Source organism: Pipistrellus kuhlii, unplaced genomic scaffold (genome assembly GCF_014108245.1).
Source record: "Pipistrellus kuhlii isolate mPipKuh1 unplaced genomic scaffold, mPipKuh1.p scaffold_m20_p_19, whole genome shotgun sequence".
NCBI lineage: Eukaryota > Metazoa > Chordata > Mammalia > Chiroptera > Vespertilionidae > Pipistrellus > Pipistrellus kuhlii.
The window spans coordinates 9890733-9918650 of NW_023425504.1; the positions used below are offsets into that span (position 1 = coordinate 9890733).

Sequence of the window (27918 nt, forward strand, 5' to 3'; positions counted from 1 at the left end):
AATTCTGTGATGAAGTTCCCAGAATTTTTAAGGATGTTTTCTACATCCTTATCTGGGCCCCTGAAATTTGTGACTTGATTCTACCAGCCATTAAGCTTTCCTGGGTATAAATTATCTGCCTGTTTCTCCTTCCCTTCCATCACTCACTTTTCTTAATATGGCACCTAGATTTCCTTGCTTAGAGTATTGGCTAGAAATTCAATGCCATCCCTACCAGCCAACTGTCCTGATCCCTGGCCTTAGATTTCAAAGCGACAGCGGAAGAGGAAATAAGAAACACTAACTGAATGTAACTTTCAAGACAATGCACAACTTTCAAGTTGCCACAAATGAATATGTCTATTTGAGGAGCTTTGCTCTCAGAATAAAGGAAACTACTGGATAAAAAAGAAAGCAACTTTATCAATCTAGAAGTCAGAAGGGGGCTTAACAGAGATAGGGCAGGCATTTACTCATTTTATTTTTTTCAAACCAGAATATGAATATTTAGTTCATAGACTATGGAAGGCAAGCTACAAGGCCGAAAAGTGAGGGTTAGCAAATTAAGCAAATGAGATATGACTGCTAGTTGTAAAGAAAGGAAAAAATATATACTAACTGGGTATTTTAGTAGCATTTTTAAGTTATGAGATCAAAGGAAAAATCTATAAATAATTCAAGATATTTGCTTTGTACTGTTTGGCTAATTGGCCAAATTAAAAATCAACTTATAAGGGAAAGTGAAACACTTACATGTGTAAATATAGACAAACAGTCCAGCTTAGCACATGTCCACATGTCCATAAAAGACTGTAAGAACATGGAACTTGTTCTTAGGATTGGCCTCATGACATTTTTGTAAACTGGGGTTCTGCTCTATTAGCAGCACCAAATCACAAGCTTCTCTTGATGGCTGTTCTTAAAAAAAACAAAACAAAGAAAAACCCTGATTTTAGAGAGAGGAAGGGAAAGAGAGAAAAACATCGATCAGGAAGTCGCCTTCTGCATGGGGATCAAACCAGCAACCTGGGTGTGTGTGTATATATATATATATATATATATATATATATATATATATATATATATATATATGCCCAGGAATCAAAACTGCCACCTTTTGGTGTAGCGGATGAGGTTTCAACCAACCAGCCACACCAGTCAGGGTAATGTTGTGCCCTTAAAAACATTTTAGAGTAATATTTACCTTGGATTAGGATCTTCGTTTCTGTCATCAAAACCTCCCCATATCTGATACTGGAACTGTTATCAATTTCTTTGGTCTCTCCTTACCTTTGCCCTGTGGGTGACAAAGTATTTTTAAATGATTTTTTTAAATTTATATTTAGAGTCTGTATCTTTAATGCTACATTTGGAGTGACCTGCTAAGATCTAGTCTAGCCTCCTTATTTGCAAGATAAGAACCCTGAAGTGTGTGATTTGAGGCACAAGATTTGCCAAAGATCAACCAGTTAATGAATGTCAAACGAGGGTAAAACCTATGGCTTGTGATGAACAGGCCAGTATTCTTTCTGCTATGCTATCTATTTATTTGGTATTACATGGTGAGTGTGCTTCTAAGGTTTGCTTTTAGAATTATTCTATCTTCTTCTACCTAAAAATATTCAAACTAGCATCTAAGATGCTTCTTGATTTTCTTTTCTTCTTGATTATAGGATTCCTGGAAATCACAATAGGTATATCATTAGTATGGATTTCAATGCATAGTCTATCATGAACATTTTTATGTGAGGAAGAGAAATAAAATAGGCAGAAGATGAAATTTCTTTCAAAGATATTTTTAGATATGTGTTTTGTAAGTTACCTGAGAAATTCTTTATGCAAAAGGAATTAAATACGAATATTCACTTGAGACTTGAAAAACATCTGAGATAAGGTTTTCTATAGAAATAGTGAATAGAAACCATCAGTCTTTTTTCTCCCCGCTTAGACTCTTGCACAAATCAAAGCAACTCAATATATTTTTTCTCAAAATGTGTTCTAGTTATAGCCAATTAAAGGTCAGCATATATACCATCATTTACATGAAATGGATGGGCAGGAACAAAAGATATCTATTAGACCATGAGGAATGATTCAGTTCTATTTGCAGAGGAGTACTACAAAGGTCAGTGAAAATGCAAGATGGAAATCATTATTGTTGTTTCTCTTTAATAATTTTCTAGGTTTGCTCTCTCATCCTGTTTCATTCTCTTGTTTGCATGAGTGCTGTAGTCATTTTTAGAATTGAATTATAGAATGACCCACTATTAGGCTGTTAGGCTGCTTGATTGAAATTATCTTTATAATGGAAATCAGAGAACACTTTTTAACCTTGTTAGAGCACCATTGTACCATTGATTAATATATAAAACAAGTCATAAATCTCACAGTGAGCTATTTATTTCCAGAAAATCTTGTGAAAGCAGTTTTATGTTTTATTACAGAAACTTTCTTCATACCTTTGTAGGGATGACATTAATGATCCTAATTATTTCTAGGATTTCAAAGTGTCAGTGTTAATTAAACTAATGCTTAACAATATGGGTAGGAAAGAACATTTGAATACTATTATATCTTAAATGTTTGTCAATGTGTATGAAGTTTCTTTTGTTAAAGAAACACACACCTGTTGCCCCAGCAGGGCTGAGGGGACTGGAAGCCCCCAACTTGTGGCTGTGGGTACCACCATCTTTGAGGGTGTGACAGTCAATTATCATATTCCCTCCTTATTGGCTGTGGGCACCATCATCCTTGTGATGTCGTGATGGTCAATTAGCATATTCCCTCTTTATTAGATAGGATGGCCAGGATTTGGAAGCAGCACAAGTTCTCATTGATAGCTGAGTGGATAAAAAAAGCTTTGGTACATTTACATATTTGAATACTACTGGCTATAAAAATCTACACTAATAAAAGAGTAAGATGAAATTGACTATACCTTCACAACTCCCACCAGCCAATCAGGAGTGACTATGCAAATTAGCCCAATAAATATGGCAGGTTAATTTGCACACACAGGTGTTGAGCAGTGGTTGGTGAGGGGCACGCTTACATCATTGACACTGTGATGACACAGGCGTTCTGGGCCTCTAGGCAACGTGGGAAGGTGGAAAGGTGGCTCCAGGCCAGAGTGAAAAGGCAGCCGTGCTGGCAACCAGGGAAAGGAAAGCCCATTCTTGCATGAATCTTTTCATGCATTGGGCCTCTAGTGTGTGTGTGTGTGTGTGTGTGTGTGTGTGTGTGTGTGTATATATATATATATATATATATATATATATATATATATATAATCTTTTGCAGCAGCATGGATGGACATGGAGAGTATTTTGCTAAGTCAGTGAAAGACAAGTACCATACAATTAAATTTATATGTGGAATCCAAGGAATCCAAGGAACAAAATAACCTAACAAAGAAAATAGAAAATGACTCATAGATACAGAGAACAGACTGAGAGCTATCAGAGGGACTGAGTGAAAAAGGTGAAGGAACTAAGCAGAAAAACCATAAACACTGACAGAAGTATAGTGATTATTAGAAGGAAATGGCAATGGGAAAAGGTGGAAGAGAATAAAGGGGGGATAAATGGTGACAGAAGGGGGCTTGACTTTGAGTGGTGAACACACAATACAATATATGGATGATGTATTATAAAATTGTACACCTGAAACCTATTTAATTTTACTAAGGACAATGTAAACTCTTTTTGAAAAAATTTAAAAGTTATTTTAGGAATCTGTAACTATAATTAATCATCGTGCACCTGTTGAGCAATCTGGAAACAGCCATTTTAATGTGCATAGTTTTAGGGTATGGTCTTGCCAATTAATTGACTAAGTAAATCAGTATTCTGCAAAATAAAAATAAAAAATACAAAAAATAGACTATGAACTAACTGGTAGAAAACTAATCCAGAGCTTTTCAGCATGTTGCCCTTCAATACTCAGTTTATATTCAAACATAAACTTCATCCAATAGGTAGCTAATTATTGATGTATTTATTATCTCAAGTTGGATACATAGCTGAAAAAGTTAAGCTACAACCAATCTTTGCTTTTAGAGAACATTGCTAAAGGAGATACTAAGCCAAATGGCCTAGGGATCTATGATGCTGAGATCACCATGTCGGATTGCTGAACTTTAAGTTAGTGGGAATAAAATTGGGTTAGCTCATTCAGTTGAGGATGATTTTAAATAAATTCTTTGTAACCATAGACATTCATGTAATGACTTCAGCACTCATTTGAATTGTCCTATCTAAATTGTCCTTCAGGTTCTCTTCCTCCCCCGTTTTTGCTCCTTTCCTTCCTCCTTCCTCCCTCCTCTTCCTTATCATTCTTTGTCTTCAAGAAAATATACTAGTGAGAACAGATTGCAATTTCCTTTTAAGGGAAAACCTGCTACAGGGTGTTTCATCTCCAGTGGCGGATTTTTAATTGAAGAAATGAAGCTCAAAGAATTTTTACTGCCACGTAGACCACTAGCATGGAGTGTAACTGTTTGCATGTGGGGCAAACCAAAGCTAGCCTTGCGCATTTTCCTTGCCTTTAGGACACTTTGCAGAACTCAAAGTGGAAACTCAATAAAACTTTCAGAAGCAAATCAATAGAACCTAGAAGGTTTGTTTACCTGGAGATGGGGAGGCACCATATGTCAGTTTAATGTTTTTGATCAAAAGGCCAACGCTTCATCTAGCTTATAGTATAGTAAGTATTTGCTTCTCAGAGATTTTCATTGAAATGACAAATGGCTTTTCTTTAACTTTTTTCTCATGAAATTTACCTTGATCAGAACAAAATAAAATGCCCTTAACAATTTTTATAGCCCTGGCTGATTTGGCTCAGTGCATAGAGCATCAACCTGCAGACTGAAGGATCCCAGGTTTGATTCTGGTCAAAGGCACATGCCTATGCTGTGGCTCAGTCTTCAGTGTAAGGTGTGTGGGAGGCAGCCGACCAATGATTCTCTCCCGTCATTGATGTTTCTATCTCTCTCTCTTCCCTTCCTCTCTGAAATAAATTATATATATATAATAAAACAATTCCCTGTAATAAGTGATAGCATTATCTAACCTGTTTATGAGGGAGTAGTTATAACATTTGTTTGCCCAAGAAGCATCCAAACCATACTGTGGCCAGGCCACAGTGGTACTGCTTGCAAGACCCTTAGAAATTTTTTAGTTCAGCCATATTCTTACAGCAATGAAGACACAGAAAACCAGATTGGGGAAGAGAGACACATATAGAGGAGAAAAGGAAGCTGAAGATAACCATAGTAAAAGGAAAGGACATAATGTATGTTAAGAAATGCTATGTGTCTTTTTTTCATTTTAAGTGCGAGATGGTGAACATGCAGTAAGGATTGGGGGAAGGAGAATTTCTGTTTATTGAGTCCCTTTTGCTTACCAAGCTTTGTGTTATGTATTTTATACAGATCCTTTCATTTAGTCCTCACTACAACCATATGGAGTGGAATTTATTATTGTCCTCACTCTATAGATGAGGAAATTGAGGCATAGAGGAGTGGAATAACATATTTCTTTCTCTATGAAAATAAACAGGAGACCTGGGACCAGATATCCATGGTTTGTGGCTCAAGGCAAACACCTTGCCTCTTGGCCCAGGTTGCCAAATCTGTAATATGGGAGCAAATACAAGGACTGACATGTCATTCATGAAATCGAAAAATAGAGAGGAACAAATTTTGGTTAGAAAAAACTTATTATGGAGAGAGTTCTCAACAGAAAGAGCACATGGATGCTTCAGCTTTTGCAATAGACAATGTGCAAGACCATCTTGATAGGGAATGAGGTGTTTGTTTGTTTGTTTGTTTTTTGTTTTGTTTTGTTTTGTTAGTTTTTTAGTATACCTTTCAAGTAAAGTCCTCATTACAGAGTAAATAGAAAGATTTATGAGCATGAAGGTGGGCGAGGAGAAGGAATATTTTAGCACAGTGCATCAAGAGTAGGAAGATAGATAGATGGATAGGAGAAAGATTGCCTGTTGAGAGGAGACCCCATGAGAAGAGGATGGGAAATTCGATTCATTAGGTAGATGAGTGACTAAGAAAGTGAATGAGTAGGTGACAGCAAAAGGACTTCAGAGACTTCTCCATAGTCTGATTTTCTCTTTGGACATTTGTTCAAGGACATTTTTTAAGGAATATTTTTATAGAGTGATCCAGACAACTGATTCTTGGCTCTATGTTATCATTCACCTTCTTATGTTTTTATTATGATTATTTCATTATTTACCTTTTTAAAATGTATTTTATTGATTTTTTTACAGAGAGGAAGGAAGAGGGATAGGGAGTTAGTAACATCAATGAGAGAGAAACATCTATCAGCTGCCTTTTGCATACCCCCTATTGGGGATGTGCCCACAACCAAGGTTCATGCCCTTGACCAGAATCAAACCTGGGACCTTTCAGTCCGCAGGCTGACGCTCTATCCACTGAGCCAAACCAGTTAGGGCTCATTATTTACTTTTTGAATATATTTGACTCAATAATCTAGATTACATCTCTTAGAGTTGATATTTGAGGCAGTGTCCTAAGGAAGACCTACCCAGCAGTCTTAAGCAGAGGACTTTGAACCTGAATGCTTGTACATTTTTTTTGTTGTTGTTGTTGCTGAGCTTCCAACATTGGGATAAAAACAATGCATTTCTGATTCATGTATGTTATTACCTTTGGCAGGATGGCAAGATGTGTGGCAGATAATGTTCTGTATATTAGAGGAATCTAGATAAGCAAACTGAGAATGAAGAGATTGCCTTTATTAGAAAAGCAATCGTTTGAGATTTGTCTTAGCACCAAGCAATGAGTTTTTAATAAAACTGAGCAGATAGGTCTGGTCTCATTCCCCTCATAGGTCTGGTCTCATTCCCCTTCTTTGGCTCCAGATATATTTGATTTCATGACCCTAGCAAGAGGCCTGCTGATTTGTCAGTTAATCAAAAGTTTCTAAAGGAAAATCAGTACATAAGAAGCTAATCATCTTGTCTTTTCCCAGTGTTTCTATCAGAATTCCAATGTCTGAGATGCCCATTCTCCTTTGCAGTTACTAACAGTAGTACCTGTGCCCTTGTAAAGGATGAGAATCTCATTTTGTTTTTCTTCCTCCTGATGAAATACTAGGGGCTGACTCCTTGGAAAAGCTAGAATTATTATCACCAGCTATGTGTAGCCAAGTATTGCTTTTTTCTTTCCTTTCTTCTTCAGTCGTATTCATAGTAACTCATTTCTTTGTCACACTTGCCCTCCTCTGGACTTATGTCTTTGAGGTCCTGCTCTCACTCTGTAAATTGACTCCAAAATGAAGTAATTTGATTTTCCTTCAAGTGGAGTAATGAGTTTCAGGTGTCCCCAGTCCAAATGGGTTTGTGCAGCTGCCATGCAAGCTGTGGAACCAGGGTAATTGTGCCTATCAGTATTTTGTTATAGAAGTCACTAAATTTGTACAAGTAACCCCACACCGGAAGGATCTGGCATTGTAATGGTGACTTTTGCTGGAAACACCTTTCCTCCTTGGAACAAACTTGCTTTGCAAAACCTCTTTTAGGTTTTTGAGATTAAATGATTTGTCCAAGATAAGTCAGTAGTGCGGTTTAGATTATTTCTATCTACAATATTCTGGGCACCATAAGTGGGCATTTGAAAAGCATGTGAGACAGCTATCAATTATTCACAGGAATGGTGGGACAGCGGAGCATAAATCATATAAAAGAGAACTCATCTTTAGATACCATTTTTATTTTAATTTAGAATGTATTGTGTTTGGGAAGCTTCTGAAATCTGTTTGCTAAGAATGAAATTCAATTGAGGTTGTATTTCCCTGAGCATACCTAACACCTCCAGAAGCAGGCATATGCAAGTCCCTGCCTCTCTCTGTGTCTGTTTCCTACTTATAAAAGGGAGAATTGCCCTTACAGATTAAAGTGTTCCTGCTAGTTCTGATATTCATGTGTCTCTGAGTCGAATGGAATAAGGCAGGGGAATTCCAGTTTTAGATGATGCCTAAAGTTTTGTTGGGCAGCTGAAAATGTGCGAATACTAGGAGAGGAAATCACAAGCTGCCAATCCAGGGTGTAAGAAATCATGACTGACATTTAAGGAACTGATTAAAAGAAGAGATTGGAGAAGAGAGTGAGAATAACATCTGTAGACAGAAAGGATTGGAATGATAACAATGTTGAATGCTGCTGCCATAGAAGGAAATGTGTAAGACAATTCTCTTTGTGCTATTTCTGTTCAGAGGTCACAACTCTTCTCCATTCACCTGATTATTTTTCCTCCTTTCAATCATGTCCTTTTCAAAATTGTCTCAGAAGTGTTTCTGAGCCATTCAGACTATAATTTTTGCTAAACCCAATCAGTAGTGGTCTATCTACAGTGCAGTGCAATCAGCAGAGACCCAAGGCATTGGTCAGAGACTATGTCTTTATTCAGATACACTGTAGCTAACAGGTGTGACTGAAGTTACAGTCAGAGCAATCTTGAAACAGTGCTGCTGTCTAGCAGGTACACAGCTTCCCATACACTTTTAGGAATGGTGTTTGGTTAAATACAGCGTTCAACACTTCGAATATTTCAGCACTACTCATTTGCCCCCAAGCTCTCACATTATAGATATTCTTCAATAATTAGTTGGTGCTGATACTGGTTGAATATTAGCAAAATAGCAAGTCCAGTTTGTGCCTATAGATTTGTCCCTTTGAAGAGCAAATCCACAAATCTGCTGAGGAGTTAGATAATAAATTTATCTTTATGTTTGCAACCAAATCTTTAATTCAAGGAGTTAATATCTTTCATTGGAATGTGACATGATTATCTCTACTGATTCTTGGTCCTGTATGCATTCAGCAATTTCAACTCTACAGTGTTTATTAGTTTCTCCATTACTGTGTGGACTTTTCCAGCTACTATAATACCATACCTTACCCTCTACTATGTTTCAGTGGCCTTTCCATTTATTTTCTGAAAAAGTGTAATAATTTTTATTTTAAAGAGTTTATAATATCAACTTTTAAATATTTAATTTCTTTTTCTCTAAACTATGAATGATTGATTTCACAATGACTCTGCAACTTAGTTCAAACTATAATACTGCTCTAAAATGGTTTACTGCTTTAGACACAGTAAGATAAGTTATTAGGGTCTATAAGACCAAAGAAGTTATATTTTTGTTTCTTAATTACAGTTTTAATCTACTGTGTAGCTCCCTTATTTCTATGAGTCAGAAAACTCTGATAAATCAGTTTCATACATTTAACATCTTCAGTCCCAGACATTGCAGATATGGATTGATCAAGGGACTCTTATAATCTCCCTTTTTGAAGCCAAATATCTATCTTTACATATCGGAAAATATGTTGTAAATTATTTTTATTGTATAATAAAATATAAAATCTATAATAATAACATTTATAGTTAATTTTAAATTTAGATTTTTCAAAAATATTTTAAATATTGTTGTAAATAAGACAACAATATTTGTGCTCCTTTCAGCATGTTATAGTGCTGTAGTTCAACTTAATAATGGACCAATCTGTAGGACATTAGTACCCTTTTATTTTTTGGACTGCAATTTATTGAAAAAGCTGACTTTAGTGGAATTTTCAAGTACTGGCACCCAATTTCTTAAAATATCTTGATTCATAATACTAGTACACTACAGATTACTACTAGTGAACTTTCATTTTAATGGTCAAGCAATTGATGAGTCACAGCAAAATATCTGTGGGGGAAAAACACATTGTCACCAGATCTGTTCATTATCCTTTGCTCTATTTTCAGATCAACCAATAATTAATTCATAATGATGTGCTTCCTGAAGTACAAGGTTATAAATTAATGTAATGCTAATATGCATATTTTCTGTAGGAAAAATGAATGAAAAATGCCTGTCATGCCCATCTCTTTATTTTTAAAAATGTATGTAACGATTACAAGCATATAATAAGAATGGTTTGCCAGCCAAATGTTTGTTCATTTTTGTTAATCATTGTTCATTTGAGCTACTTCCATGCAGTTTGTGGAAGCAATGCAAACAGCTGAGTAATGTGGCAGATTTAAATCAGTAATAAAAGCCCTGGGGAAATTAACAAGACAAAACATTAACCACAGACTAAACATTAACATATATTAGCATTTTTATTATACCTGTAGAATTGTCAGATGGGCATGGTTACTACTATTAAAAAGTTTTTCTTGTAAATCACATCATTTCAATATATATTTTGTAATAAAAGTTTTAAGATTTAATTAAATGAAATTGAATAACAGTGTAGTAGACAATTTAACTGAATGAACTGAAGTTTATGGTTTCATTTTATTGAAAACCTATGGAATTCCAACCCACCCCATTCTACCACATTCCTGTACCTAACACATCTATTCCTCCAGAATGGATCAGAAGATCAGAATTGATATTTAAAATGCAAAACCATACAGAAAGTTTTATTTTTTAATTTTTAGGTTTCTGATGAATCTATCAATGATCAAAGATTAAATATACACAAATTACTTCACAACAGTTCTCAGAAAAGCACACCTTGGGACCATAGTAATCAGTTGGATTCTATTAGGTCTAGTAATAATTAATGTCGTTTTCTCATACTTTTTTAAATCGAATTTATTTAAACAATACAACAAAATTTAATGAACAATATAGTTGCCGTTGTTTTCTACTACTTGTGCCCAACGCTCAGGAAGCATTTTAATCCATCTGTTGTAAAATTCTTGTGATTTTGATGCAAAAAATTCGGTCAATGCATTTTTGAGGCATTCTTCATTATTAAATTTTTTTCCAAGAAGAAAGTTTTGCAAAGAACGAAACAAATGGTAATCGGAAGGGGCAATATCAGGAGAATATGCAGGTTGAGGGAGAACTTCCCATTCCAACTGGCGCAGTTTTTCAGCAGTGATTCTTGCAGTATGCGGTCGTGCGTTATCGTGGTGAAGAATTACGCCCTTCCGATTAATCAGCGCGGGTTCTTTTTCTCTTAAAGCTTGGGCTAACCTTTCCAATTGGGCACTATACACTGCACTTGTAATGGTTTGGTTAGATGGTAAAAGTTCATAATGAAGAATTCCTTTAAAATTCCACCAAACACACAACATCACTTTTTTCGCATGCAAGTCAGGTTTTGGTGTGGGCTGTGGAGCCTCATTTTTGTCCAACCATTGAGGCCGCCTTTTCAAATTAACATACAGCACCCATTTTTCATCTCTGGTAACAATTTGCTCTAAAAACGGCAAACGGTTTTGATGAGAGAGGAGCGAACTGCAAATTGTGACTCTTTGATTACGGTTGTTGTCGGTCAACTCATGAGGAACCCATTTTCCAAACTTTTGAACTTTGCCAAGTGCACACAATTGATTGGAAATTGTTTTTTGTGAACAATTTAAAGTTGTCGCAAGCTCTTGTTGGGTAATTTGAGGATTTTGCACCAAAAGAGCTTGAAGAGCTTCTTGATCAAAATTGGACACACGGCCTCAACCACTCTTGTCATCTAACGAAAAATTTCCCTCGCGAAATTTCTCAAACCAACGCTGGCATTTTCTGGCGCTAACTGCATCTTGACCAAGAGCACTACAGATGTTTTTTGCAGCCTCACTTGCTTTTCTTCCTAATTGGAACTCGTAAAGCATGCAGTGCCGAATATGCTCTTCATCCGCCATCTTCTTAGCCCTAGTTTTGCAACAAAAACTAAACCAAACACAAACTTTTTCAAGCAAAACTTGTTAATTGCACTTCACACGTTCTGTAGATACCACGTGTTTGAAGGTTATGTCAATACAAGTCAACGCCAAGCAAGATTTTAAACAAATGTTTTAAAACATTAATTATTACTAGACCCGATAGTAGGAAAGTTATATAATTAATACTAGAGACCTGGTGCACAAAATTAATGCACTGAGGGAAGTGTCTCTCAGCCCAGCCTGCACCCTCTTGTAATCTGGAACTGCTGGCTCCTAACCACTTGCCTGCCTTCCTGCCTGATCACCCCTAAGCAGTCTGCCTGCCTGCCTGATCACCCCTAACCACTCTGCCTGCCTGCCAGATCACTCCTAACTCCCCTAACTTCTCACCTGTCTGTCTGATTGCCCCTAACTGCTCGCATGCCTGCCTGATAACCCCTAACTACTCTTCCTGCCTTCCTGATCACCCCTAACATCTAACCTGCCTGCCTGATCACCCCTAACCACTTGCCTGCCTTCCTGATCACCCCTTACCACCCATCTGCCTGCCTGGTTGCCCCTAACCACTCACCTGCCTGCTTGATCGCCCCTAACCATCTCTGCCTTGGCCCCCACTGCCTCACCCTGGCTGCTGTGGCTTTGTCCAGAAGGATGTCTGGAATGATGTCCAGAAGGTCGTTCAGCTGTCCAGTCTAATTAGCATATTATACTTTTATTATTATAGATTAGAGGCCTAGTGCATAGATTCATGCACTGGTGGGGTCCCTCAGGCTGACCTGTGCCCTCTCGAAATCTGAGACCCCCTCAGGGGATGTTGGAGAGCTGGATTCGGCCAATCCCCGCAGGCCAGGCTGAGGAACCTCTCTGGGTTTGGGTTACAGGTGAAGCAGATTTGGGGCAACAGTCCCCCAGCAGCAACCTAACCCATGACCGATTCTGTGAAGAATTGGGCTCCCTCCTCCACTGGTCAGAGCATCTGCCCCCTTAGTGGTCATTGTACATCATAGCTAATGATGAACAGTCTAATAGTCAGTGGTCACTTGGACTTTAATAGATAACTGAAAAAGCCCTCTAGATGCCCTCAAGTCTTGGTGGCCTCAGGTGCAGTTCGTCAAAGGGGAGGAGTTGGGCTGATTACTGAGTAAAGTTCAGTGGAAAATTGATCTTTTCTCTCAAAAGCTGTCAGATTTTCGAGGGCAATATGATGTGTCCATGGTTCTTCTTGTGCTGCAGACTCACTAATGGGAACGTTTCCCTCTCTGCTTCTGCTTCTCGCCTCCATCCACCTCCTCCTTCTTCTATTATGGGCCATATAAGTTAAAATACACACACATGCCTTTTATATATTTTTGAGAAAGAAAATGTTAATGCTTTCATTCATCTTTTTTCTTTAATTAAGAGAAAAATAAATCTGTTAAGGTTCACCCTCCCATCCCCATTTTCATATCTTTTGGCTATCAAGCTAAAGGCTTAAACCCAGTGCATTTTTGTAGCCTTAGGATTAATCTGGAATCTTCCCATTTGGGAGGAAATTATAAAGAATATACTCAGCCCAGATATCAGACTAAATCTGGGTTTGATTGTAGGAATTACAGATTTTGTAGCCAATGCAAGAATCTAACTTCCAGAATCATGGTTTTGGGTTATCCTGCAGGCAGCAATGAGGACCTACTTGAGGAGACATGTCTCCCACACCACTTGGTATCCAGTACATTAGTATGGTTTATTAAGTCTTACCTGGCAGGCTACATTTCAATCACTCCACTAGAATAAAGGGGGTCAAATATATGGTACAGGAAGATGATTTGTCTTTTGAGTGTGGGCACAAAATATAATATATAAATCATGTATCATGGAAAACAAACAAAACAAAAACCTGTTATGGGTGAGAGGAAGAAGTGGGGTTGCAGGTCAGTTCTCTTGATATTCATTCTACCGAGTTCTTCACTATACCTTGCTGGGCTCCAACAGTGTATTCTCCTTGTGTATGTACAAAGCCAGTACTACTGGGGCCTGGTTAAAAAATAATGGTGCTAAGGTTACTAGAATGACCTGCTGTCCTGGATACTGTCAGAAGCCCTGCCTTTTTGTGTTTCGAGTGTCAACACTTTATAGAACTATTGCTATTTCTACCATCCGTTGTGGCACATGAATAAAGGCATCATTAGAAATCACAGTTCATGGAAAACAGAAAGGTGTTCTCTTCCAAGTCTATTGATAGAGACACTCACCTGTCCAATAAATTCACTTCAACTAACTAAATTTAAAGCTACAGGACCCTTTTATATTTTTGTTGTATGCCTGTAAAAGAGCTAAGCTTTAGAGGGTGGCATCCAATAAGTATTTTTGAATGAACAAATGAATAGATAGAGGGAAGGAAGAAGAAATGGAAAGAGTTAGGTACAGCAGGAGGGATTAAAGAGCAAGAGAGGAAAGAAGATATACTTCCTTAAGAACCAATAGTCTTTAATACTTTCAATACTAGGCTTATGTAATTATATGTGATTCATAGCCAATAATCCTGGCTATTGATTTGTTGGCTTGCCTTCTTCCTTCCCTTGGTCATTTATTGGAAAGCCAGATGAGAAACTATATTGACATTTTTTTTAGAATGCCCTAGCTTAGGCCTTATAACAAAACTAGAGGCCCAGTGCACAAAATTTTTGCATGGGTGGGGGGTCCTGTCAGCCTAGCCTGCACCCTCTCCAATCTGGGACCCCTTGGGAGATGTCTGACTGCCGGGTTAGGTCCGATCCCTCTTATAGTCCTGGACTTCTGGCTCCTAATCACTCACCTGCCTGCCTGCCTGGTTGCTCCTAACTGCCCCTGCCCCTGTCAGCCTGGTCATCCCTAACTGCCCCCTGCTGCTGGCCTGGTTACTCCTAACTATCCCCTCCCCAGCCAGCCTGACCACCCCTTAGGGCCCCCCTGCTGGCCTGGTCATCCCCAACTGACCCCTATCAACCTAATCACCCCTCACTGCCTCCCCTGCCAGCTTCATTGCCCCCAACTGCCCCCATGCCAGCCTGATCACCCCCAACTGCACCCCCCTGCCAGCCTGGTCACCTCTAACTGCCCCCCACTGCCAGCCAGGTGATCCTAAACTGCCCCCTCCCTGCTGACCTGGTCACTCTTAACTGCCCCCCCCCCACCAGCCTGGTCACCCCTAACTGATACCCCCTGCTGACCTGGTTGCCATCAACTGCCCCTCATGCTAGCCTAGTTGCCCCCAACTGTCCTCCCTGTCTGCCTGGTCACTCTTAATTCCCTCTCCCCCACTGGCTTGATCCCCTCTTACTGCCTCCCTCAGCCAACCTAGTCACCCCCAACTGTCCCCCTCTGCTGGCCTAGTTGCATCTAAGTGCCCCCCCCACCATCCTGGTAGCCCCCAACTGCCCCTCCTGCTACCCTGGTTGCCCCCAACTGTCCCTCTCTTCTGGCCTGGTTGCCCCACACAGCCTGCTATTCAGTCGTTTTATCATCCCTCACTAAGCCCCCTACTGGCCTGGTTGTAGGCAGCCATCTTGTGAGGGCATGACAGTCAATTTGCATATTACCTCTTTATTATATAGGCTGCTCATAATAATGGAGAGCATTCTGTGCATGGGAGACTGCTCTTCTATAACTGACTATTTTACACATCTCTCATACACCCCCTCATCTTCTGCACTATTTCTACCTAAATTTTGCAATGCCCACTTTGAACTTCTTTATACATATAAATACCAAGTGCTATTAAAAGGTATCAGTGGCATAAGCCCTGCGTAGAGGGTCTTCTCAAATATGCACTTCACTTTAGGGAAAATAAAACACACATTTTTTAGCTTAGAAAATCTTGAATAGGCTGCACTTAGAGTGCCTCCAACCCCAGTCTTCAACATTCTTTTCCATAGATGGTTCTTCCCTTTAAAAACATAACCACCTTTTTGACACCAGTAATAGCTTTAATTCTGCTGTTTAAAAAGAAATTGGGGGAAAATTGAAATGCATTACAGAATTTGTTTCTACTATCATATCTGTGAAAGTATCATATAATTATATTGCTTTTTTTTTTTCAGATTGGAAAGTTGTGTGCCCATACTCAACAACGCCAATATAGATCTGCTTATTATCCTGAAGATCTGTTTGTTGACAAGAAGGTACTGAAAGTTGCTCATGTGGAACGTGAAGAAACCCTGTCCGGCCGCAGAAAGTGAGTCTCTGCCCTCCCCTCTTCCTCCCTCTATTGAGCATACAATTAGCAATTGTGTTTTAAGGTCCAAAAAACATTGGAGTGAAGCTTCTAAAATACATATTATTTAGTCCACCTAAGTAGAGTTTTGGTTTTTGTTTTTTTTTTAGTATATTTTATTGATTTTTTACAGAGAGGAAGGGAGAGAGATAGAGAGCTAGAAACGTCGATGAGAGAGAAACATTGACCAACTGCCTCCTGCACACCCCCCACCGGGGATGTGCCCGCAACCAATGTACATGCCCCTGACCGGAATCGAACCCAGGACCTTTCAGTCCGCAGACCGACGCTCTACCACTGAGCCAAACCGGTTTCGGCACTGAGTAGAGTTTTTGTTTAATTACATTCTATCATCTGTCAGTATTTTTTAAAAAAAGATATTATATTAGATCCAAGCTATATTTAAATGTAAGTTGACCATATGTAAATATCATTATAGCAATGTAGGGTGGAATGGACTTCTGTATTTAAGATCTTTATTGATAAAATATTTTTGCTTGTGATTTGATCTCACAATTCCATGGCTTGGTTTCTGGCTTTTCCCATTATTAGCAGAGTCCAGGATGAGTTTACCAAAGAGAAAATGGCAAGACACACTCATGTGTATACATATACTACACACTACACATTCTTTTAAGAATGATAAAATGAAAGATCCTGTTCCTCTTTATTAAGATAACAGTTTTAAGGAACTCAATTAAAGACTGTATTATTCTCTTCATTCCTCCTCCCTACATCCAGCTTCCCTCCTTCGCAATTCTTGTTTCATGTTCACAATAAGGGGTAGAAATTTGATAGGAAGCCCAACACAAATCTAAGAGAATTGCCTTCCTTCCCCAAAAGCAATACAGCTAATGCACCACTGGCTTAAGATCCACTCCCTGATGACTTCAAGGATATTGGGAGACATTTGCTTACAGATGGAAATTTAAGAGATGAAATAAGTAACATCTCAGATATGGGCTAAATTATTTTATTCATATCCAGTGACTACAGGAGGTTTTGAAATGGCAATTTCTAGTCATATATGATACAGTTTAGAGTGAGAGAATATAGTAAGGTAGCTTGAAAGACAGTCCTCTAAAGGAGGATATCAGGAAGTTCAATTTTCTTCTCTTTTGTTGACTTTCAAGCTAATGGATTCCTAGTTTCTCTGTGGCAGTAGTTTTCAAATATAATTCAAGGACCCAAGGAGACCCAAAGACCCTTTCAGGAGGTCTGTGTAGTAATCAGTCTTTTGATAACTACATATCTCTATGAAGCCGGCTTTTGTTCATATATTTTAATTGCAGCTGATTAAATGCAGAAGCCAATGGAGAACTTATCTGTCTCCTATTATGAGAGGCAATAAAGTTATTTTGCAAAAATGCAAAAAAATATAATTTTTCTTGCTTTTTTTAATAAAAATGTTATTTATGTTAACATATAATGGCTCATTATTGTTAGTTTAAAAACCAATAATAAAATTTTAAGTTTTTTTCTGAGTTTTAATTTCTAAAGCAGCAAATATCAATAGATATATATCACATAGACAAAAGGTCTTTGGGGTCCTCAACAATTTTTAAGAGTGTTAAGGGCTGTATTAGTTATCTAGTGCTGTACAACAAATTATCCCCAAAATGTGATTTAAAATGACAAACATTCATTATATCACAGTCTCTGTCAGGAATTTGGGAACTGCTTCCCTGGGTGGTTCTCAGACTCTAAGGAAATTTCAAATCAAGATGTTGCTTGGGGCTAGCAGTCCTGTGAAGCATTAACTGAGCATGAAGGATCTACTTTCAAGGTGGTTTACACCTTTAGCAAGTTAGTGCTGGTTGTTGGAAGGAAGTTTTTAGTTCCTCACCATGTGGATCTCATGTGTATCTTTACCACATAGCCTCCAGCTTCCCCAGAGTAAGCGACCCATGGAAGACAGCAAGGAGAAAGCTGTTGTTTTTAATTACCTAATCTGGGAAGTGACATACTCTCAATTCTAACATGCTTGATTCGTTAAAAGTGAGTCACAAATTCTAGTCTGCTTTTAAGGGGGAGGGAAATTAAATTCCACCACTTGAATGGAATAGTATCAAAGAATGTGTGAACATATTTAAAAAACACCGCAGGTTCCTAGCACCAAACTATTTGAGAATCATTTCCCTGTGGCATGAAGGATCTCTGTGAAGTTTTTGTGTTTCTGGGAAGGCAAAATTAGACCATTTCTCCAGGTTTGTTTATTTGTTTGTTTGTTTGTTTTGTTTTTAACTCCTGACAGTCCTTTGTCCATTTTTCACCATTGCTTTCACTCTTTGTCCAAACCAATGATGAATTAACCTGTCATTGATCTTTAGCTGGTAGAAATCCCTTGCATATTAGACTGAAGCAAGTAATTTATATATTATATATTAATTACATATAAATAAAATGTAAATCCTAAGTGCAATATACTTTGTCTTCAACCCAGCAGAATTTTAGAAAACACCTATTATGTGTCAGACTATATATTGGACACTAAATATCAAGACACAGTCTCTGCTTTCCAAATCCGTGTAATGTGGAAATGGACTTAAATACAAATAATTCCTAAACAGTTTTGTAAATGCAAAAGAATGTACAGAGTATACAGAAGCAGCCAATTACAACAGAGAAAACCTCTCTGCCCAGGGAGTACTGGCGAAGCCTTCATGGAGGAGGTGGTATATGGATTTATAACAGAATCTTATGCAGAACTTTTTCAAAGTAAACACTCTAGCAGTCCCATTTTGAAATTACTTGGACACTGTTTTGAGTAAGTAGGAGGTTCCACAAGGCCCTTCTGCCATGCCTTTTATCTTGGGCTCTGTGGAGGGAAAGAGAAGACTGTGGGTGTTGATACCTCTAGGGAGAAACAAGTTGATAAATGGGTTTTTGGCTGGGCACCCAGATTTGGCATTTTGTTTATATTCATTTTTGAACTTACTGTTACCCCCAAAGAAAAGAAAGGATAATAAGAAAAATTCCAAAGCCTGCAGACTTGAGTAAGTGGTCAGGCAGGGCTCCTTTGGGTATTGGAAATATGAGCCTGACCCATGATGCTTCTCATCTTTATAGTAAAGTGAATCCTTAGAGTCTGTTGTGGGAGCCATTCTTTCTCAATTCTCTGGCAGAATAAGAAAACAAAACAGCAAAAGAGTGTCCAATTTCATATAACTCCCTCAACTAGGCATTGTTAAACCTCTTAGGAAAAGAAAAGAAGTGGGGATTAAGATAATCTCTGGCTAAATGCACTGATGTTATTAAGGGCTTGTTTTGGCAGTGTAAGTACATTTGTAAATTTCTCAGTATGTCCTGCACAGCATTTTACATTGTTCAGTACAATGTATGTGCTGCCAGCACCCCTGACACCTATGTTCAAATTCCAACCTCTGTCATTAAAAATAATAATTGGAAAGAAACCCTATTGTAGCATTCAGTCGGTGGAGGTTTTGAGCAAGCTGTCTTAGTCTGATTATGAGTTGAAAAGCCCATTGCCTTATTAAAAATAACAGCACACAAAGAAATGCAGGATTCCTTTGGTAACATTCAGAAGTCATCTGTTTGTTTTGTCTGCCCCCAGCTGGGTAGTGTGCAACACACAACTAATCTTAGAATAAATTAGTTGAATTTAAGGGTGATTTGATATTCAACTGGTGGCTTATGTATGGGACCCAATATCCTTTTAAGGTATCAATATTGAAAATATCATCAGATTTTAAATGATGAGGATAAGACAATAGAAATTAGATTTTTGTAGCCTTTTCCAACTCTAATATTTTCAGCACATCTCAGATGTCATCCTCTTCCTTTTTTGCCCTTTTGAATGTCTCTTTCACCATTTCCCTTATGATCCATTTTTTTTTCTTGTCATTTGCATATCCTCCATAAAGTTTGGTAGAATACATAAGCAATATCTTTCCCTTCTGAAACCCCAAATCTGTAGTTGAATAGTCCATCCAGCATGTATATACCAAACTTCTGGCCCAACTACTGACCTGTGAAAAAAATCACAGTCCCTCCACCCTTGTGAAATTACATCCATCCTTCCCCTTCCTGTACTCCTCCTCCTCCCTTTCCTCTCTGATTTGGTCTATAGGGGCAATAGATTAGGTGATACTAGTAAATTACTTAGAAAGAAATGAACAAAAGCTGATCTCAGCTCCCCGGTCCAAATCAATGCTGACTCCCAATCCCTCTCAGATTATTGCTCTGGTCTGGATAGGCATCTTTATAAGTTCAATAGTGACATCCACCCTCTGAACAAAACAACTAAGTATGTCCTGAGTGAATCAATGAGTTTTTGGGTCTGGTACAAGTCTTTCTGCCCTAAATTGGACTCTACTTCTTTCAACGTTTATCAACACCATTTATATGCCAAGCATTGTGTAAGGGTTAGGCTGTGATAAATAGGAGGAGCCCCTCCTAGCCTAGTTAGGCAAACATACACACAAATAAATATTTTTCATATATTAGGAGGAAGTGACAAAAACAGTTATGCACAAAAGTATGGCAGCATCATAGATGGGAAAGTTAGCAGCTCTCCTGTGAGAGTCAAGAAAGACTTCTTGTAAAAGGTGACTTTTGAGCTGGGCCTTGAAGAACTAGTAGAAATTCAACAGGTAGAGAAGAGTAAAGGTGATCCTGTCAAAGGGAACAGTGTGAGAAAAAAGTATTGGCTAATCTTTGGAATGGTAGAAAATTATAGTTTGGGGTCAGACTGTGAAGGTTTCTTTGCAGCAGCATTAAGCATGACCCTGCATCATTTTAATTATAACTATTTTAATTTATGTGCTTTTCTTTGTTTTCAAATTTTTAAAGAATAATGATCACATATTACTTTATATTGAGAGAAAAATAACCTTAATGATAAAGGGGAAGTGTTCAGGATCTGCAGTTTGGGGTGAAAGGCTATTTTTACTTTTAGTGATTTCCACTTAGTGCTGCTTTGATGCTTGCCCAAGCAAATCATTGCAAGAATGCAAAGGAATACCTTCCTCCACAACCCAATATGGGAACTCTCCTCTTGAGGATGTTAAGAGCCCTCAAGGGAAGATCATGTGCTCCCAGCTGCAATATTTCAAAAATGGTTCATGAATGCAAAGGGGCCCTGTCCCTTAGTTCCACATTTCACACATTGAATGGAAACCTCTATGAAGAGACGCTTTTTTCCTGAGCAGACTGCTGTAAGCAAGTCCTAAGTGGAGTCTCATGGGCTCCACTATTTATATGTCAAACAGTTTGTTTGGCATGTATGTATTAGAATAAAGTGGAATTGGAATCAAAGAGCATGTTCTTCAATCAAATTATTTTTCCCATCATGGGAAACTAATTGTCCAAATTTCTGTCTTTTTTTTTCTAGAGACAATTCAGTTGGGCAGGCTGCCTTAATTCATGGGTGGAGATATTTTTGTAGTCTGTCATGGGTTACTAGCACAAAAGAAATCTTGACTACGGCATATATGGGTAATTACTAAGTCACTTAATTTAAAGAAAGATAGTTTCAGCTATCTTTCTTTCAAAAGAGAAATAAAAATATTCAACTGATCTCCTTTAAAAATTGTAAGCATGGCAATAGAAAGTGTCATTTAAGAAAACATAAAAATAAAATACAAATACACTTAATTCCCGTGCCAGAGCAAATTTAGGAAAGAATGACAATGAAGAGAAGAACTGAGAGAGGCTCAGTAAACTCAGTAGGAGGTAATGCTCCTACTCTCTGCTGCTTTCTGGCTATGGTATCAGAGGACATTATTACCCACCTCTTGTCATCATTCTCTTTTGTAAAGCTCATTAATTCTCCAACAGTTTTGAAAGTCTTTCTTCTACCTTGCAAAAGAATATTTCTGGATTTATTTTATTTTATTTTATTTTTTTAAATATATTTTATTGATTTTTACAGAGAGGAAGGGAGAGGGATAGAGAGCTAGAAACATCGATGAGAGAGAAACATTGACCAGCTGCCTCCTGCACACCCCCCACCGGGGATGTGCCCGCAACCAATGTACATGCCCTTGACTGGAATCGAACCCGGGACCTTTCAGTCCGCAGACCAACGCTCTACCACTGAGTCAAACCGGTTTCGGCTGGATTTATTTTAAAAAATCAAATTTTCTTTTGGAAACCAAGGTTTATTTTCTCACAGTGTTAGGTTTTGCATAAAGGAATGGCCTGCATGTAACACTGTACTTGAGGACTCAAAAGCATTGGCCAGTTTTTTAGAAGTGTTGGTACCCCGCTCTTTGTTCTCCCAATGGTAAGTACTATCTCATCCCATAGGCTCTAGGAATTATTTGAGAACTGGCATTTATATCATTATTCTTAAATTTTTCCTTATAAAATTCACCTTGGATTCTAAACAGGTTCTAATGGGAATAATATACACTAAGAATAAAAAAGAACTCAATGAACAACTCTATCAAAAAGAAAAGGTTATAATCCAGCTGGTGTTGCTCAGTGATTGAGCATCGACCCATCCACCAAGAAGTCATTTTTGATTCCTGGTCAGAGCACATGCCCAGGTTGTCGACTTGATCCCCAATAAGGGGCCATGCAGAAGGCGGCCAATTGATGTTTCACTCTTATATCAATGTTTCTCTCTTTCTCCCTCTCCCTTCCATTCTAAAAATCAATTAAAAATCTTTAAACACACACACACACACACACACACACACACACACACACATTATCTTCCCAGGTCCATCTTGTATGTTCTATGATGATAATGAGTACCCTATAAAGTAGGATGGCCTTTTATTTCGCTGTTACCTTGTTTAACTTTAAAGAAGGTTCTCCTGAGTTCTAGCATTTGATGACCTAGACTGTGGTTACATTATTCACATTCATTGTGTGTGAGTATATGTGTGTTTAACATTTATCTTGATGCCATCAATTAATATCCTTCCATACTAAAGTGTGAGGTCTTATCGTAGCCCCTCATCTTCTTAACTCTGAACCCTCACCAGTTTTTTGGTGATCTTTATCATTACAAAAAAAGGTCAAGAGTTAGGAGACTGGGAGATGTTCAGAGTGTTGTTGTTTTTTAACTTCTAGAGAAGTCAAATTGGCAGGCTTTTCTATGAGTTCAATTTTTCTTGCCGTGTGCTATGTTTAGTGAGAGAGTTTGAAGGTAGGAGGAGGCCTAAGGGAAACTCTTTCATTAAAGAGTGAACCATTGCTTCTTATAGACTAATGGCCATATTCCATTACCTCATGGAGAGAGGAGAATTACTCAGCCTCAGCCTTTAGTCTTTCAGTTTCCACTCTTGGGGACTGTATTATTACCTTGTAAAACAGAGCATTAATTGAACCCATCTTTTTCCTCTGTGAGAAGCTATAATGTTGACTTTTATTTTCAGAGCCCTGTATTGAGCCTCCTCACTTTGGAAACTGATGGAACTCAGCCACCAGGAGTTAGCTGTGAGGGGTTTGAGCATAGCAGAAAGCAACGTTTGCGGTATCAGGAGTTATATATGTCTCAATAACCTTCCTTGAGTTATTTTGTCAATCACCCTGCCTTTACTGTAATCCGAGCCTTTGTAAAGATATGCTGATTATTATAAGCTCTCTGTCTTTTAAATTATTGGTTGAAATGAAATGTTTTATGGCAATAAAATGGAAAATGGCATTAGTTATAAGAAAATAATTTCTACCAGTCTCCCACTTTAGGCCAGATTTGAGAACAACCCCCAAAAAGCTTTTCTGGGCTTAGGACTCCCACCAGTGTCCAAATGAGGTTCAGACTTGTGGCTCCTCCAGAGACCTATGTATCAGAGGAATCCATTCTTAGCCTGGAGACAGAATTGAATAATTAGTCCACTGCCATCAAATTCCTTGGCAGAGTCTCCAAAAACTTTGTAGAGGCTTAAGATAGACTTGGATATGAAGCACTCTATAATTTCCTTTCTACCAGGAATATCACTTTAGAAAATAAAAAGTGTTTTATTTTTGTTTACCACTGGCTATTTATTGCATAGATATTTTAATACCCCTCTATAAGCATATCCACATCTCTCCAATCTGTAATATTTTACGTTGTGTGTCCATGTATATCAGTAATAAGAAAATAGGCCAGAAATTTGGTTGGGTATTTGTGTTCTCGCTCTCTCTCTCTCTCTCTCTCTCTCTCTCTCTCTCTCTCTCTCTCTTAAACACACACACACACACTGACTTTTGCAAAAAAAACACACAAAATTGTGGTCTTTTAGCCAAGAATGTCTTTAAAACTCATTTACTGCTCTAATCAGCCTGGTAGAGCCTTTCTGTCATGCTGATAAGGAAATTAAACTTTTCTCATACTGGGTTTACTTGCCTGTTATGAACAGATGTTTTGTTTTTCTTTCAGGGAACTGATTCAGAAGCTGAAGTCGTTCATCAACTTCTATAGTGCTCTGCCTGGCTACATCTGCAGCCATAGCCCTGTGGCCGAGAATGATACCCTTTGCTGGAATGGTCAGGAACTTGTGGAGAGGTAATCTTTTTTAGCAGTGTTTGAGAAATAATTATCATATATGCACCTCAAGGATAATTATGTCTTCTTTTACCTCCATTAATTTCACAAGATAATTTCTAGGAAAATCATAATATGAGCATCTGTGACATGCCAGATGCTTTCTGTAACTCATAGACCTCAGAATTTACAAACTTTGAAGCACATAGAGAATTATGTATTCAATCCTTAGCTTCTTCCAGTTCCTAATTATGTTGGCCCATATTCATTGATTGATTAGAAGCAACGATATTCATACTAGTAACTTTAATTTATTGGAGTTAACTACATATTAAGCGCAATGCTAAGTAGTTGTCTCTATTAACTCTCTCTATCCTTATACCAATCCTCTGAAATAGATAGTTACTTTCCTGCGTTAGTGATGAAGGTGAAGGAAAGGAGAAAGGGGGAGGGGGAAGGAGCACTATTTCCCTGAGCAATTTTAATGAAGTATTTTACTATTTGAGTGTTTCTTAGTAACATTTGTTTTAACATTCATTGTCCATTAAGAATTTGCTAATAACTGGAAAGGAAATAATATATATGCATTTATTCAGCAAATATTTACTGAGAATCTTCTAACTGCCAGTCACCTTGCAGTGAATGAAACAGGAAAAATTTCCCCATCCTCACAGAGCTTTCATTCTAATGGACTAATTGGCTTTGCATGTATAAGGAATAGCTTTCAATTAAGGAATTAAATCAGGGAGGCTGAATGCTTAGGAAACCACATGGAGTTTAGTAACATGCTTTTAAAAATGTTTGTACAAGTGGTATTATATTTTAGAGAATGTACAGAAGAAACCTGAACTAGAGTTCTGAATATTTTATGGATTATTAGTTGCTTAATATAGGACAAGTGACTTAAACTCTCTGAACCTTGCTTTCCCCATCTAAAATATGGTATGGTTGTATTAGAGTCCCTCTGCCTCTAACAATATGTGTATTTTTCCACATTCATTCATTCTTTTTAAATTTTTTTTATTATTTAAGGTATTACTAATAGTAGTATATATGTCTCTTTTTCCCCCCACTGACCTCACCCCTGGCCTCCCCTACCCCCGGCACTTTCTCTTGTCCCCTTGCCCCCAGTATCTTACATCTGTTGGTTGTGCTTATATTATTATATATGCATGCATACAAGTTCTTTGGTTGATCTCTTACCTCCACAACCCTCCCCTACCTTTCCACTGTAGTTTGACAGTCTGTTTGATGCTTCTTTGCCTCTGTCTATTTTTGTTCAACAGTTTATAATGTTCTTTATTATCAAAAAATGAGTGAGATCATGTGATAGTTATCTTTCACTGAGTGACTTATTTCACCTAGCATAATGCTCTCCAGATCCATCCATGCTGTTGCAAATGGTAAGAATTCCTTCTTTTTTACATTATCATAGTATTCCTGTGTATATATGTACCACACTTTTCTAATCCATTCATCTGCTGATAGGCATTTAGGCTGTTTCCAAATCTTAGCTATTGTAAATTGCACTCCTATGAACATAGGGGCACATATATCGTTTCTGATTGGTCTTTCTGTTTTCTTGGGATATATTCCTAGAAGTGGTATCACTGGGTCAAATGGCAGTTAGGGGCAATCAGGCTGGCAGGGTAGCTGTTAGGCATCAATCCAACTGGCAGGGGAGTAGTTAGGGAGTAATCAGGCTGGCAGGCAGAATTGGTTAGGGGCAATCAGGAAGGCAAGCAGGTGAGCAGTTGGGAGCCAGCAGTCCTGGATTATGAGAGGGATGTCCAACTGCCCATTTAGGCCCGATCCATAAATTTTGTGAAGGATGTTGCCCTGTGGTCAAGAAAGTTCTCTTGGTGGAACCCAAAGTCTGTTAGATTTGTATGGGTTCAAAGTTAGCTAAATGTACCTATGCGCCATTAAAAGAGCCCTGTTGACTGAAACATTTTTATTTATTATGCTAGCTTCATATATCTTAGGGTATTGAACAAAATAATAAAATAAAGTAAGTATTGTGGTATGGAGAAAAGCTATTATTCCATATTCCCATTTATATACTTCTGAGAAATATTTTTAAACAACTTTTATCATTGATATATATTCTCCAGGAAAGGAAGGAAGACAGGAAGACAACAAAAAGAGGAAAGGAGAAAGAAAAGAAATCAAACATATCTGTAGATAGAATAAGGATAATGTAGTCCAGGAAGTAACTCTTTCATGCTTAGTACCCTCGGGTTATAATTAACTCATACTTAAATTACTGACCTAATGTAATGATGGGACTAGGGAATAGTGTCAAACAAGATTTTTTAAAAATTACTTATCAATATACATTTAATAATATGAAGTTCTATAGCCTGAGGATGTGTGTACCCTCTATTTGTACCATTTATAAAGGTTAGTTTTATGCTGCATGTCTCATCTATATACAGTTAAAACCTTTTCAGAGCTTTTCATTTAATTTCTCATTTAATTTAGTCTTAAGTAAAGTTACAACTTCATATTGTCAATGGATTGTAACTTTGTTATCTTTATAGTTTAGGTTTGTGTTTATTTAAAAATATTTTACTTTTAGTCAAGAAAATTTATGAAGTTCAAAGATCCTAATAGAGAATAAGACTTACAAGTGGAGATACTTGATTAAAAAAATATTGACACTGAAGAAAATATAGATATCCATATCAGCTATGTTATCAGAGCTATTTATAACCCCCTACTATGGATGTACCGATTTCTCAAATTTAAAAAGTTAAATGAGTCATTGTCTCTCTAAATAAAGTCATTTCATGTCCTTTTCATTTTTATCTTTTATAAATACAATCAATTGAAAGATAAATGAGGAGGAGGTTTTCACAGATCTAGTCTCAGGGAGTACCACAGAAGCCTATCATTTGTCCTTCTCACCTCCCCACAACCACCCCATCTTGGCTTGAGATAAACATTGGCTTCCAAGATTTAGTTGGAATCTTCAAATTAGCAAGCTTGATTATATTAGCTGCCTCCTGCACACCTCCTACTGGGGTATGCCCACAACCAAGGTACATGCCCTTGACTGGAATCTTACCTGGGACCCTTCAGTCCACAGGCTGACACTCTATCCACTGAGCCAAACTGGTTACATCTTAGCTGATGTTTTTGAATATTTATTCAAGTTGCAGCATGCATCATTACTTCATTTTCCCCCCCAAATACTATTTTATTGTACAGGTATAACACATTTTGTTTTCTTTGCATTTTATATGAACTCTGAGCAACTACTGTTCTATCAGGTTTCTTTGACCACCTCTGGATTCAGCTTGGCTCACCCTTCACTTTGAGGACAGGACAGCCAAACTGTCAGTTCTACCATATCCATCACACTTGACCACCACCTAAATGCTAGCCTCTCCTTGACCTGGCTTCAACTCTCTCTGTCTTTCTCTATATGTCTTTGTATTTATGCTTTCCTGAGTCTTTTTTTTCCCCTCAGTTCTATGTGTGTGGCTAACTTGTTCCTCCTATAACCAACACACCTCCTATAGGGGTTTATACTTCCCTTGTGAGTTTGAAGCTTATCAATTC

General features: G+C 37.9%; 1 protein-coding gene across 1 annotated transcript in view; it reads left to right on the top strand.

Moving 5' to 3' along the window:
* The window catches only part of GPC3 (glypican 3), a 338830-nt gene that overhangs the window by 208851 nt on the left and 102061 nt on the right, over positions 1–27918 (top strand). The window contains exons 4-5 of the mRNA XM_036443491.2: positions 15739–15872; positions 24247–24372. Coding sequence (XP_036299384.1) covers positions 15739–15872; positions 24247–24372 — 260 coding nt within the window. The remainder of the gene's footprint in view (positions 1–15738; positions 15873–24246; positions 24373–27918) is intronic.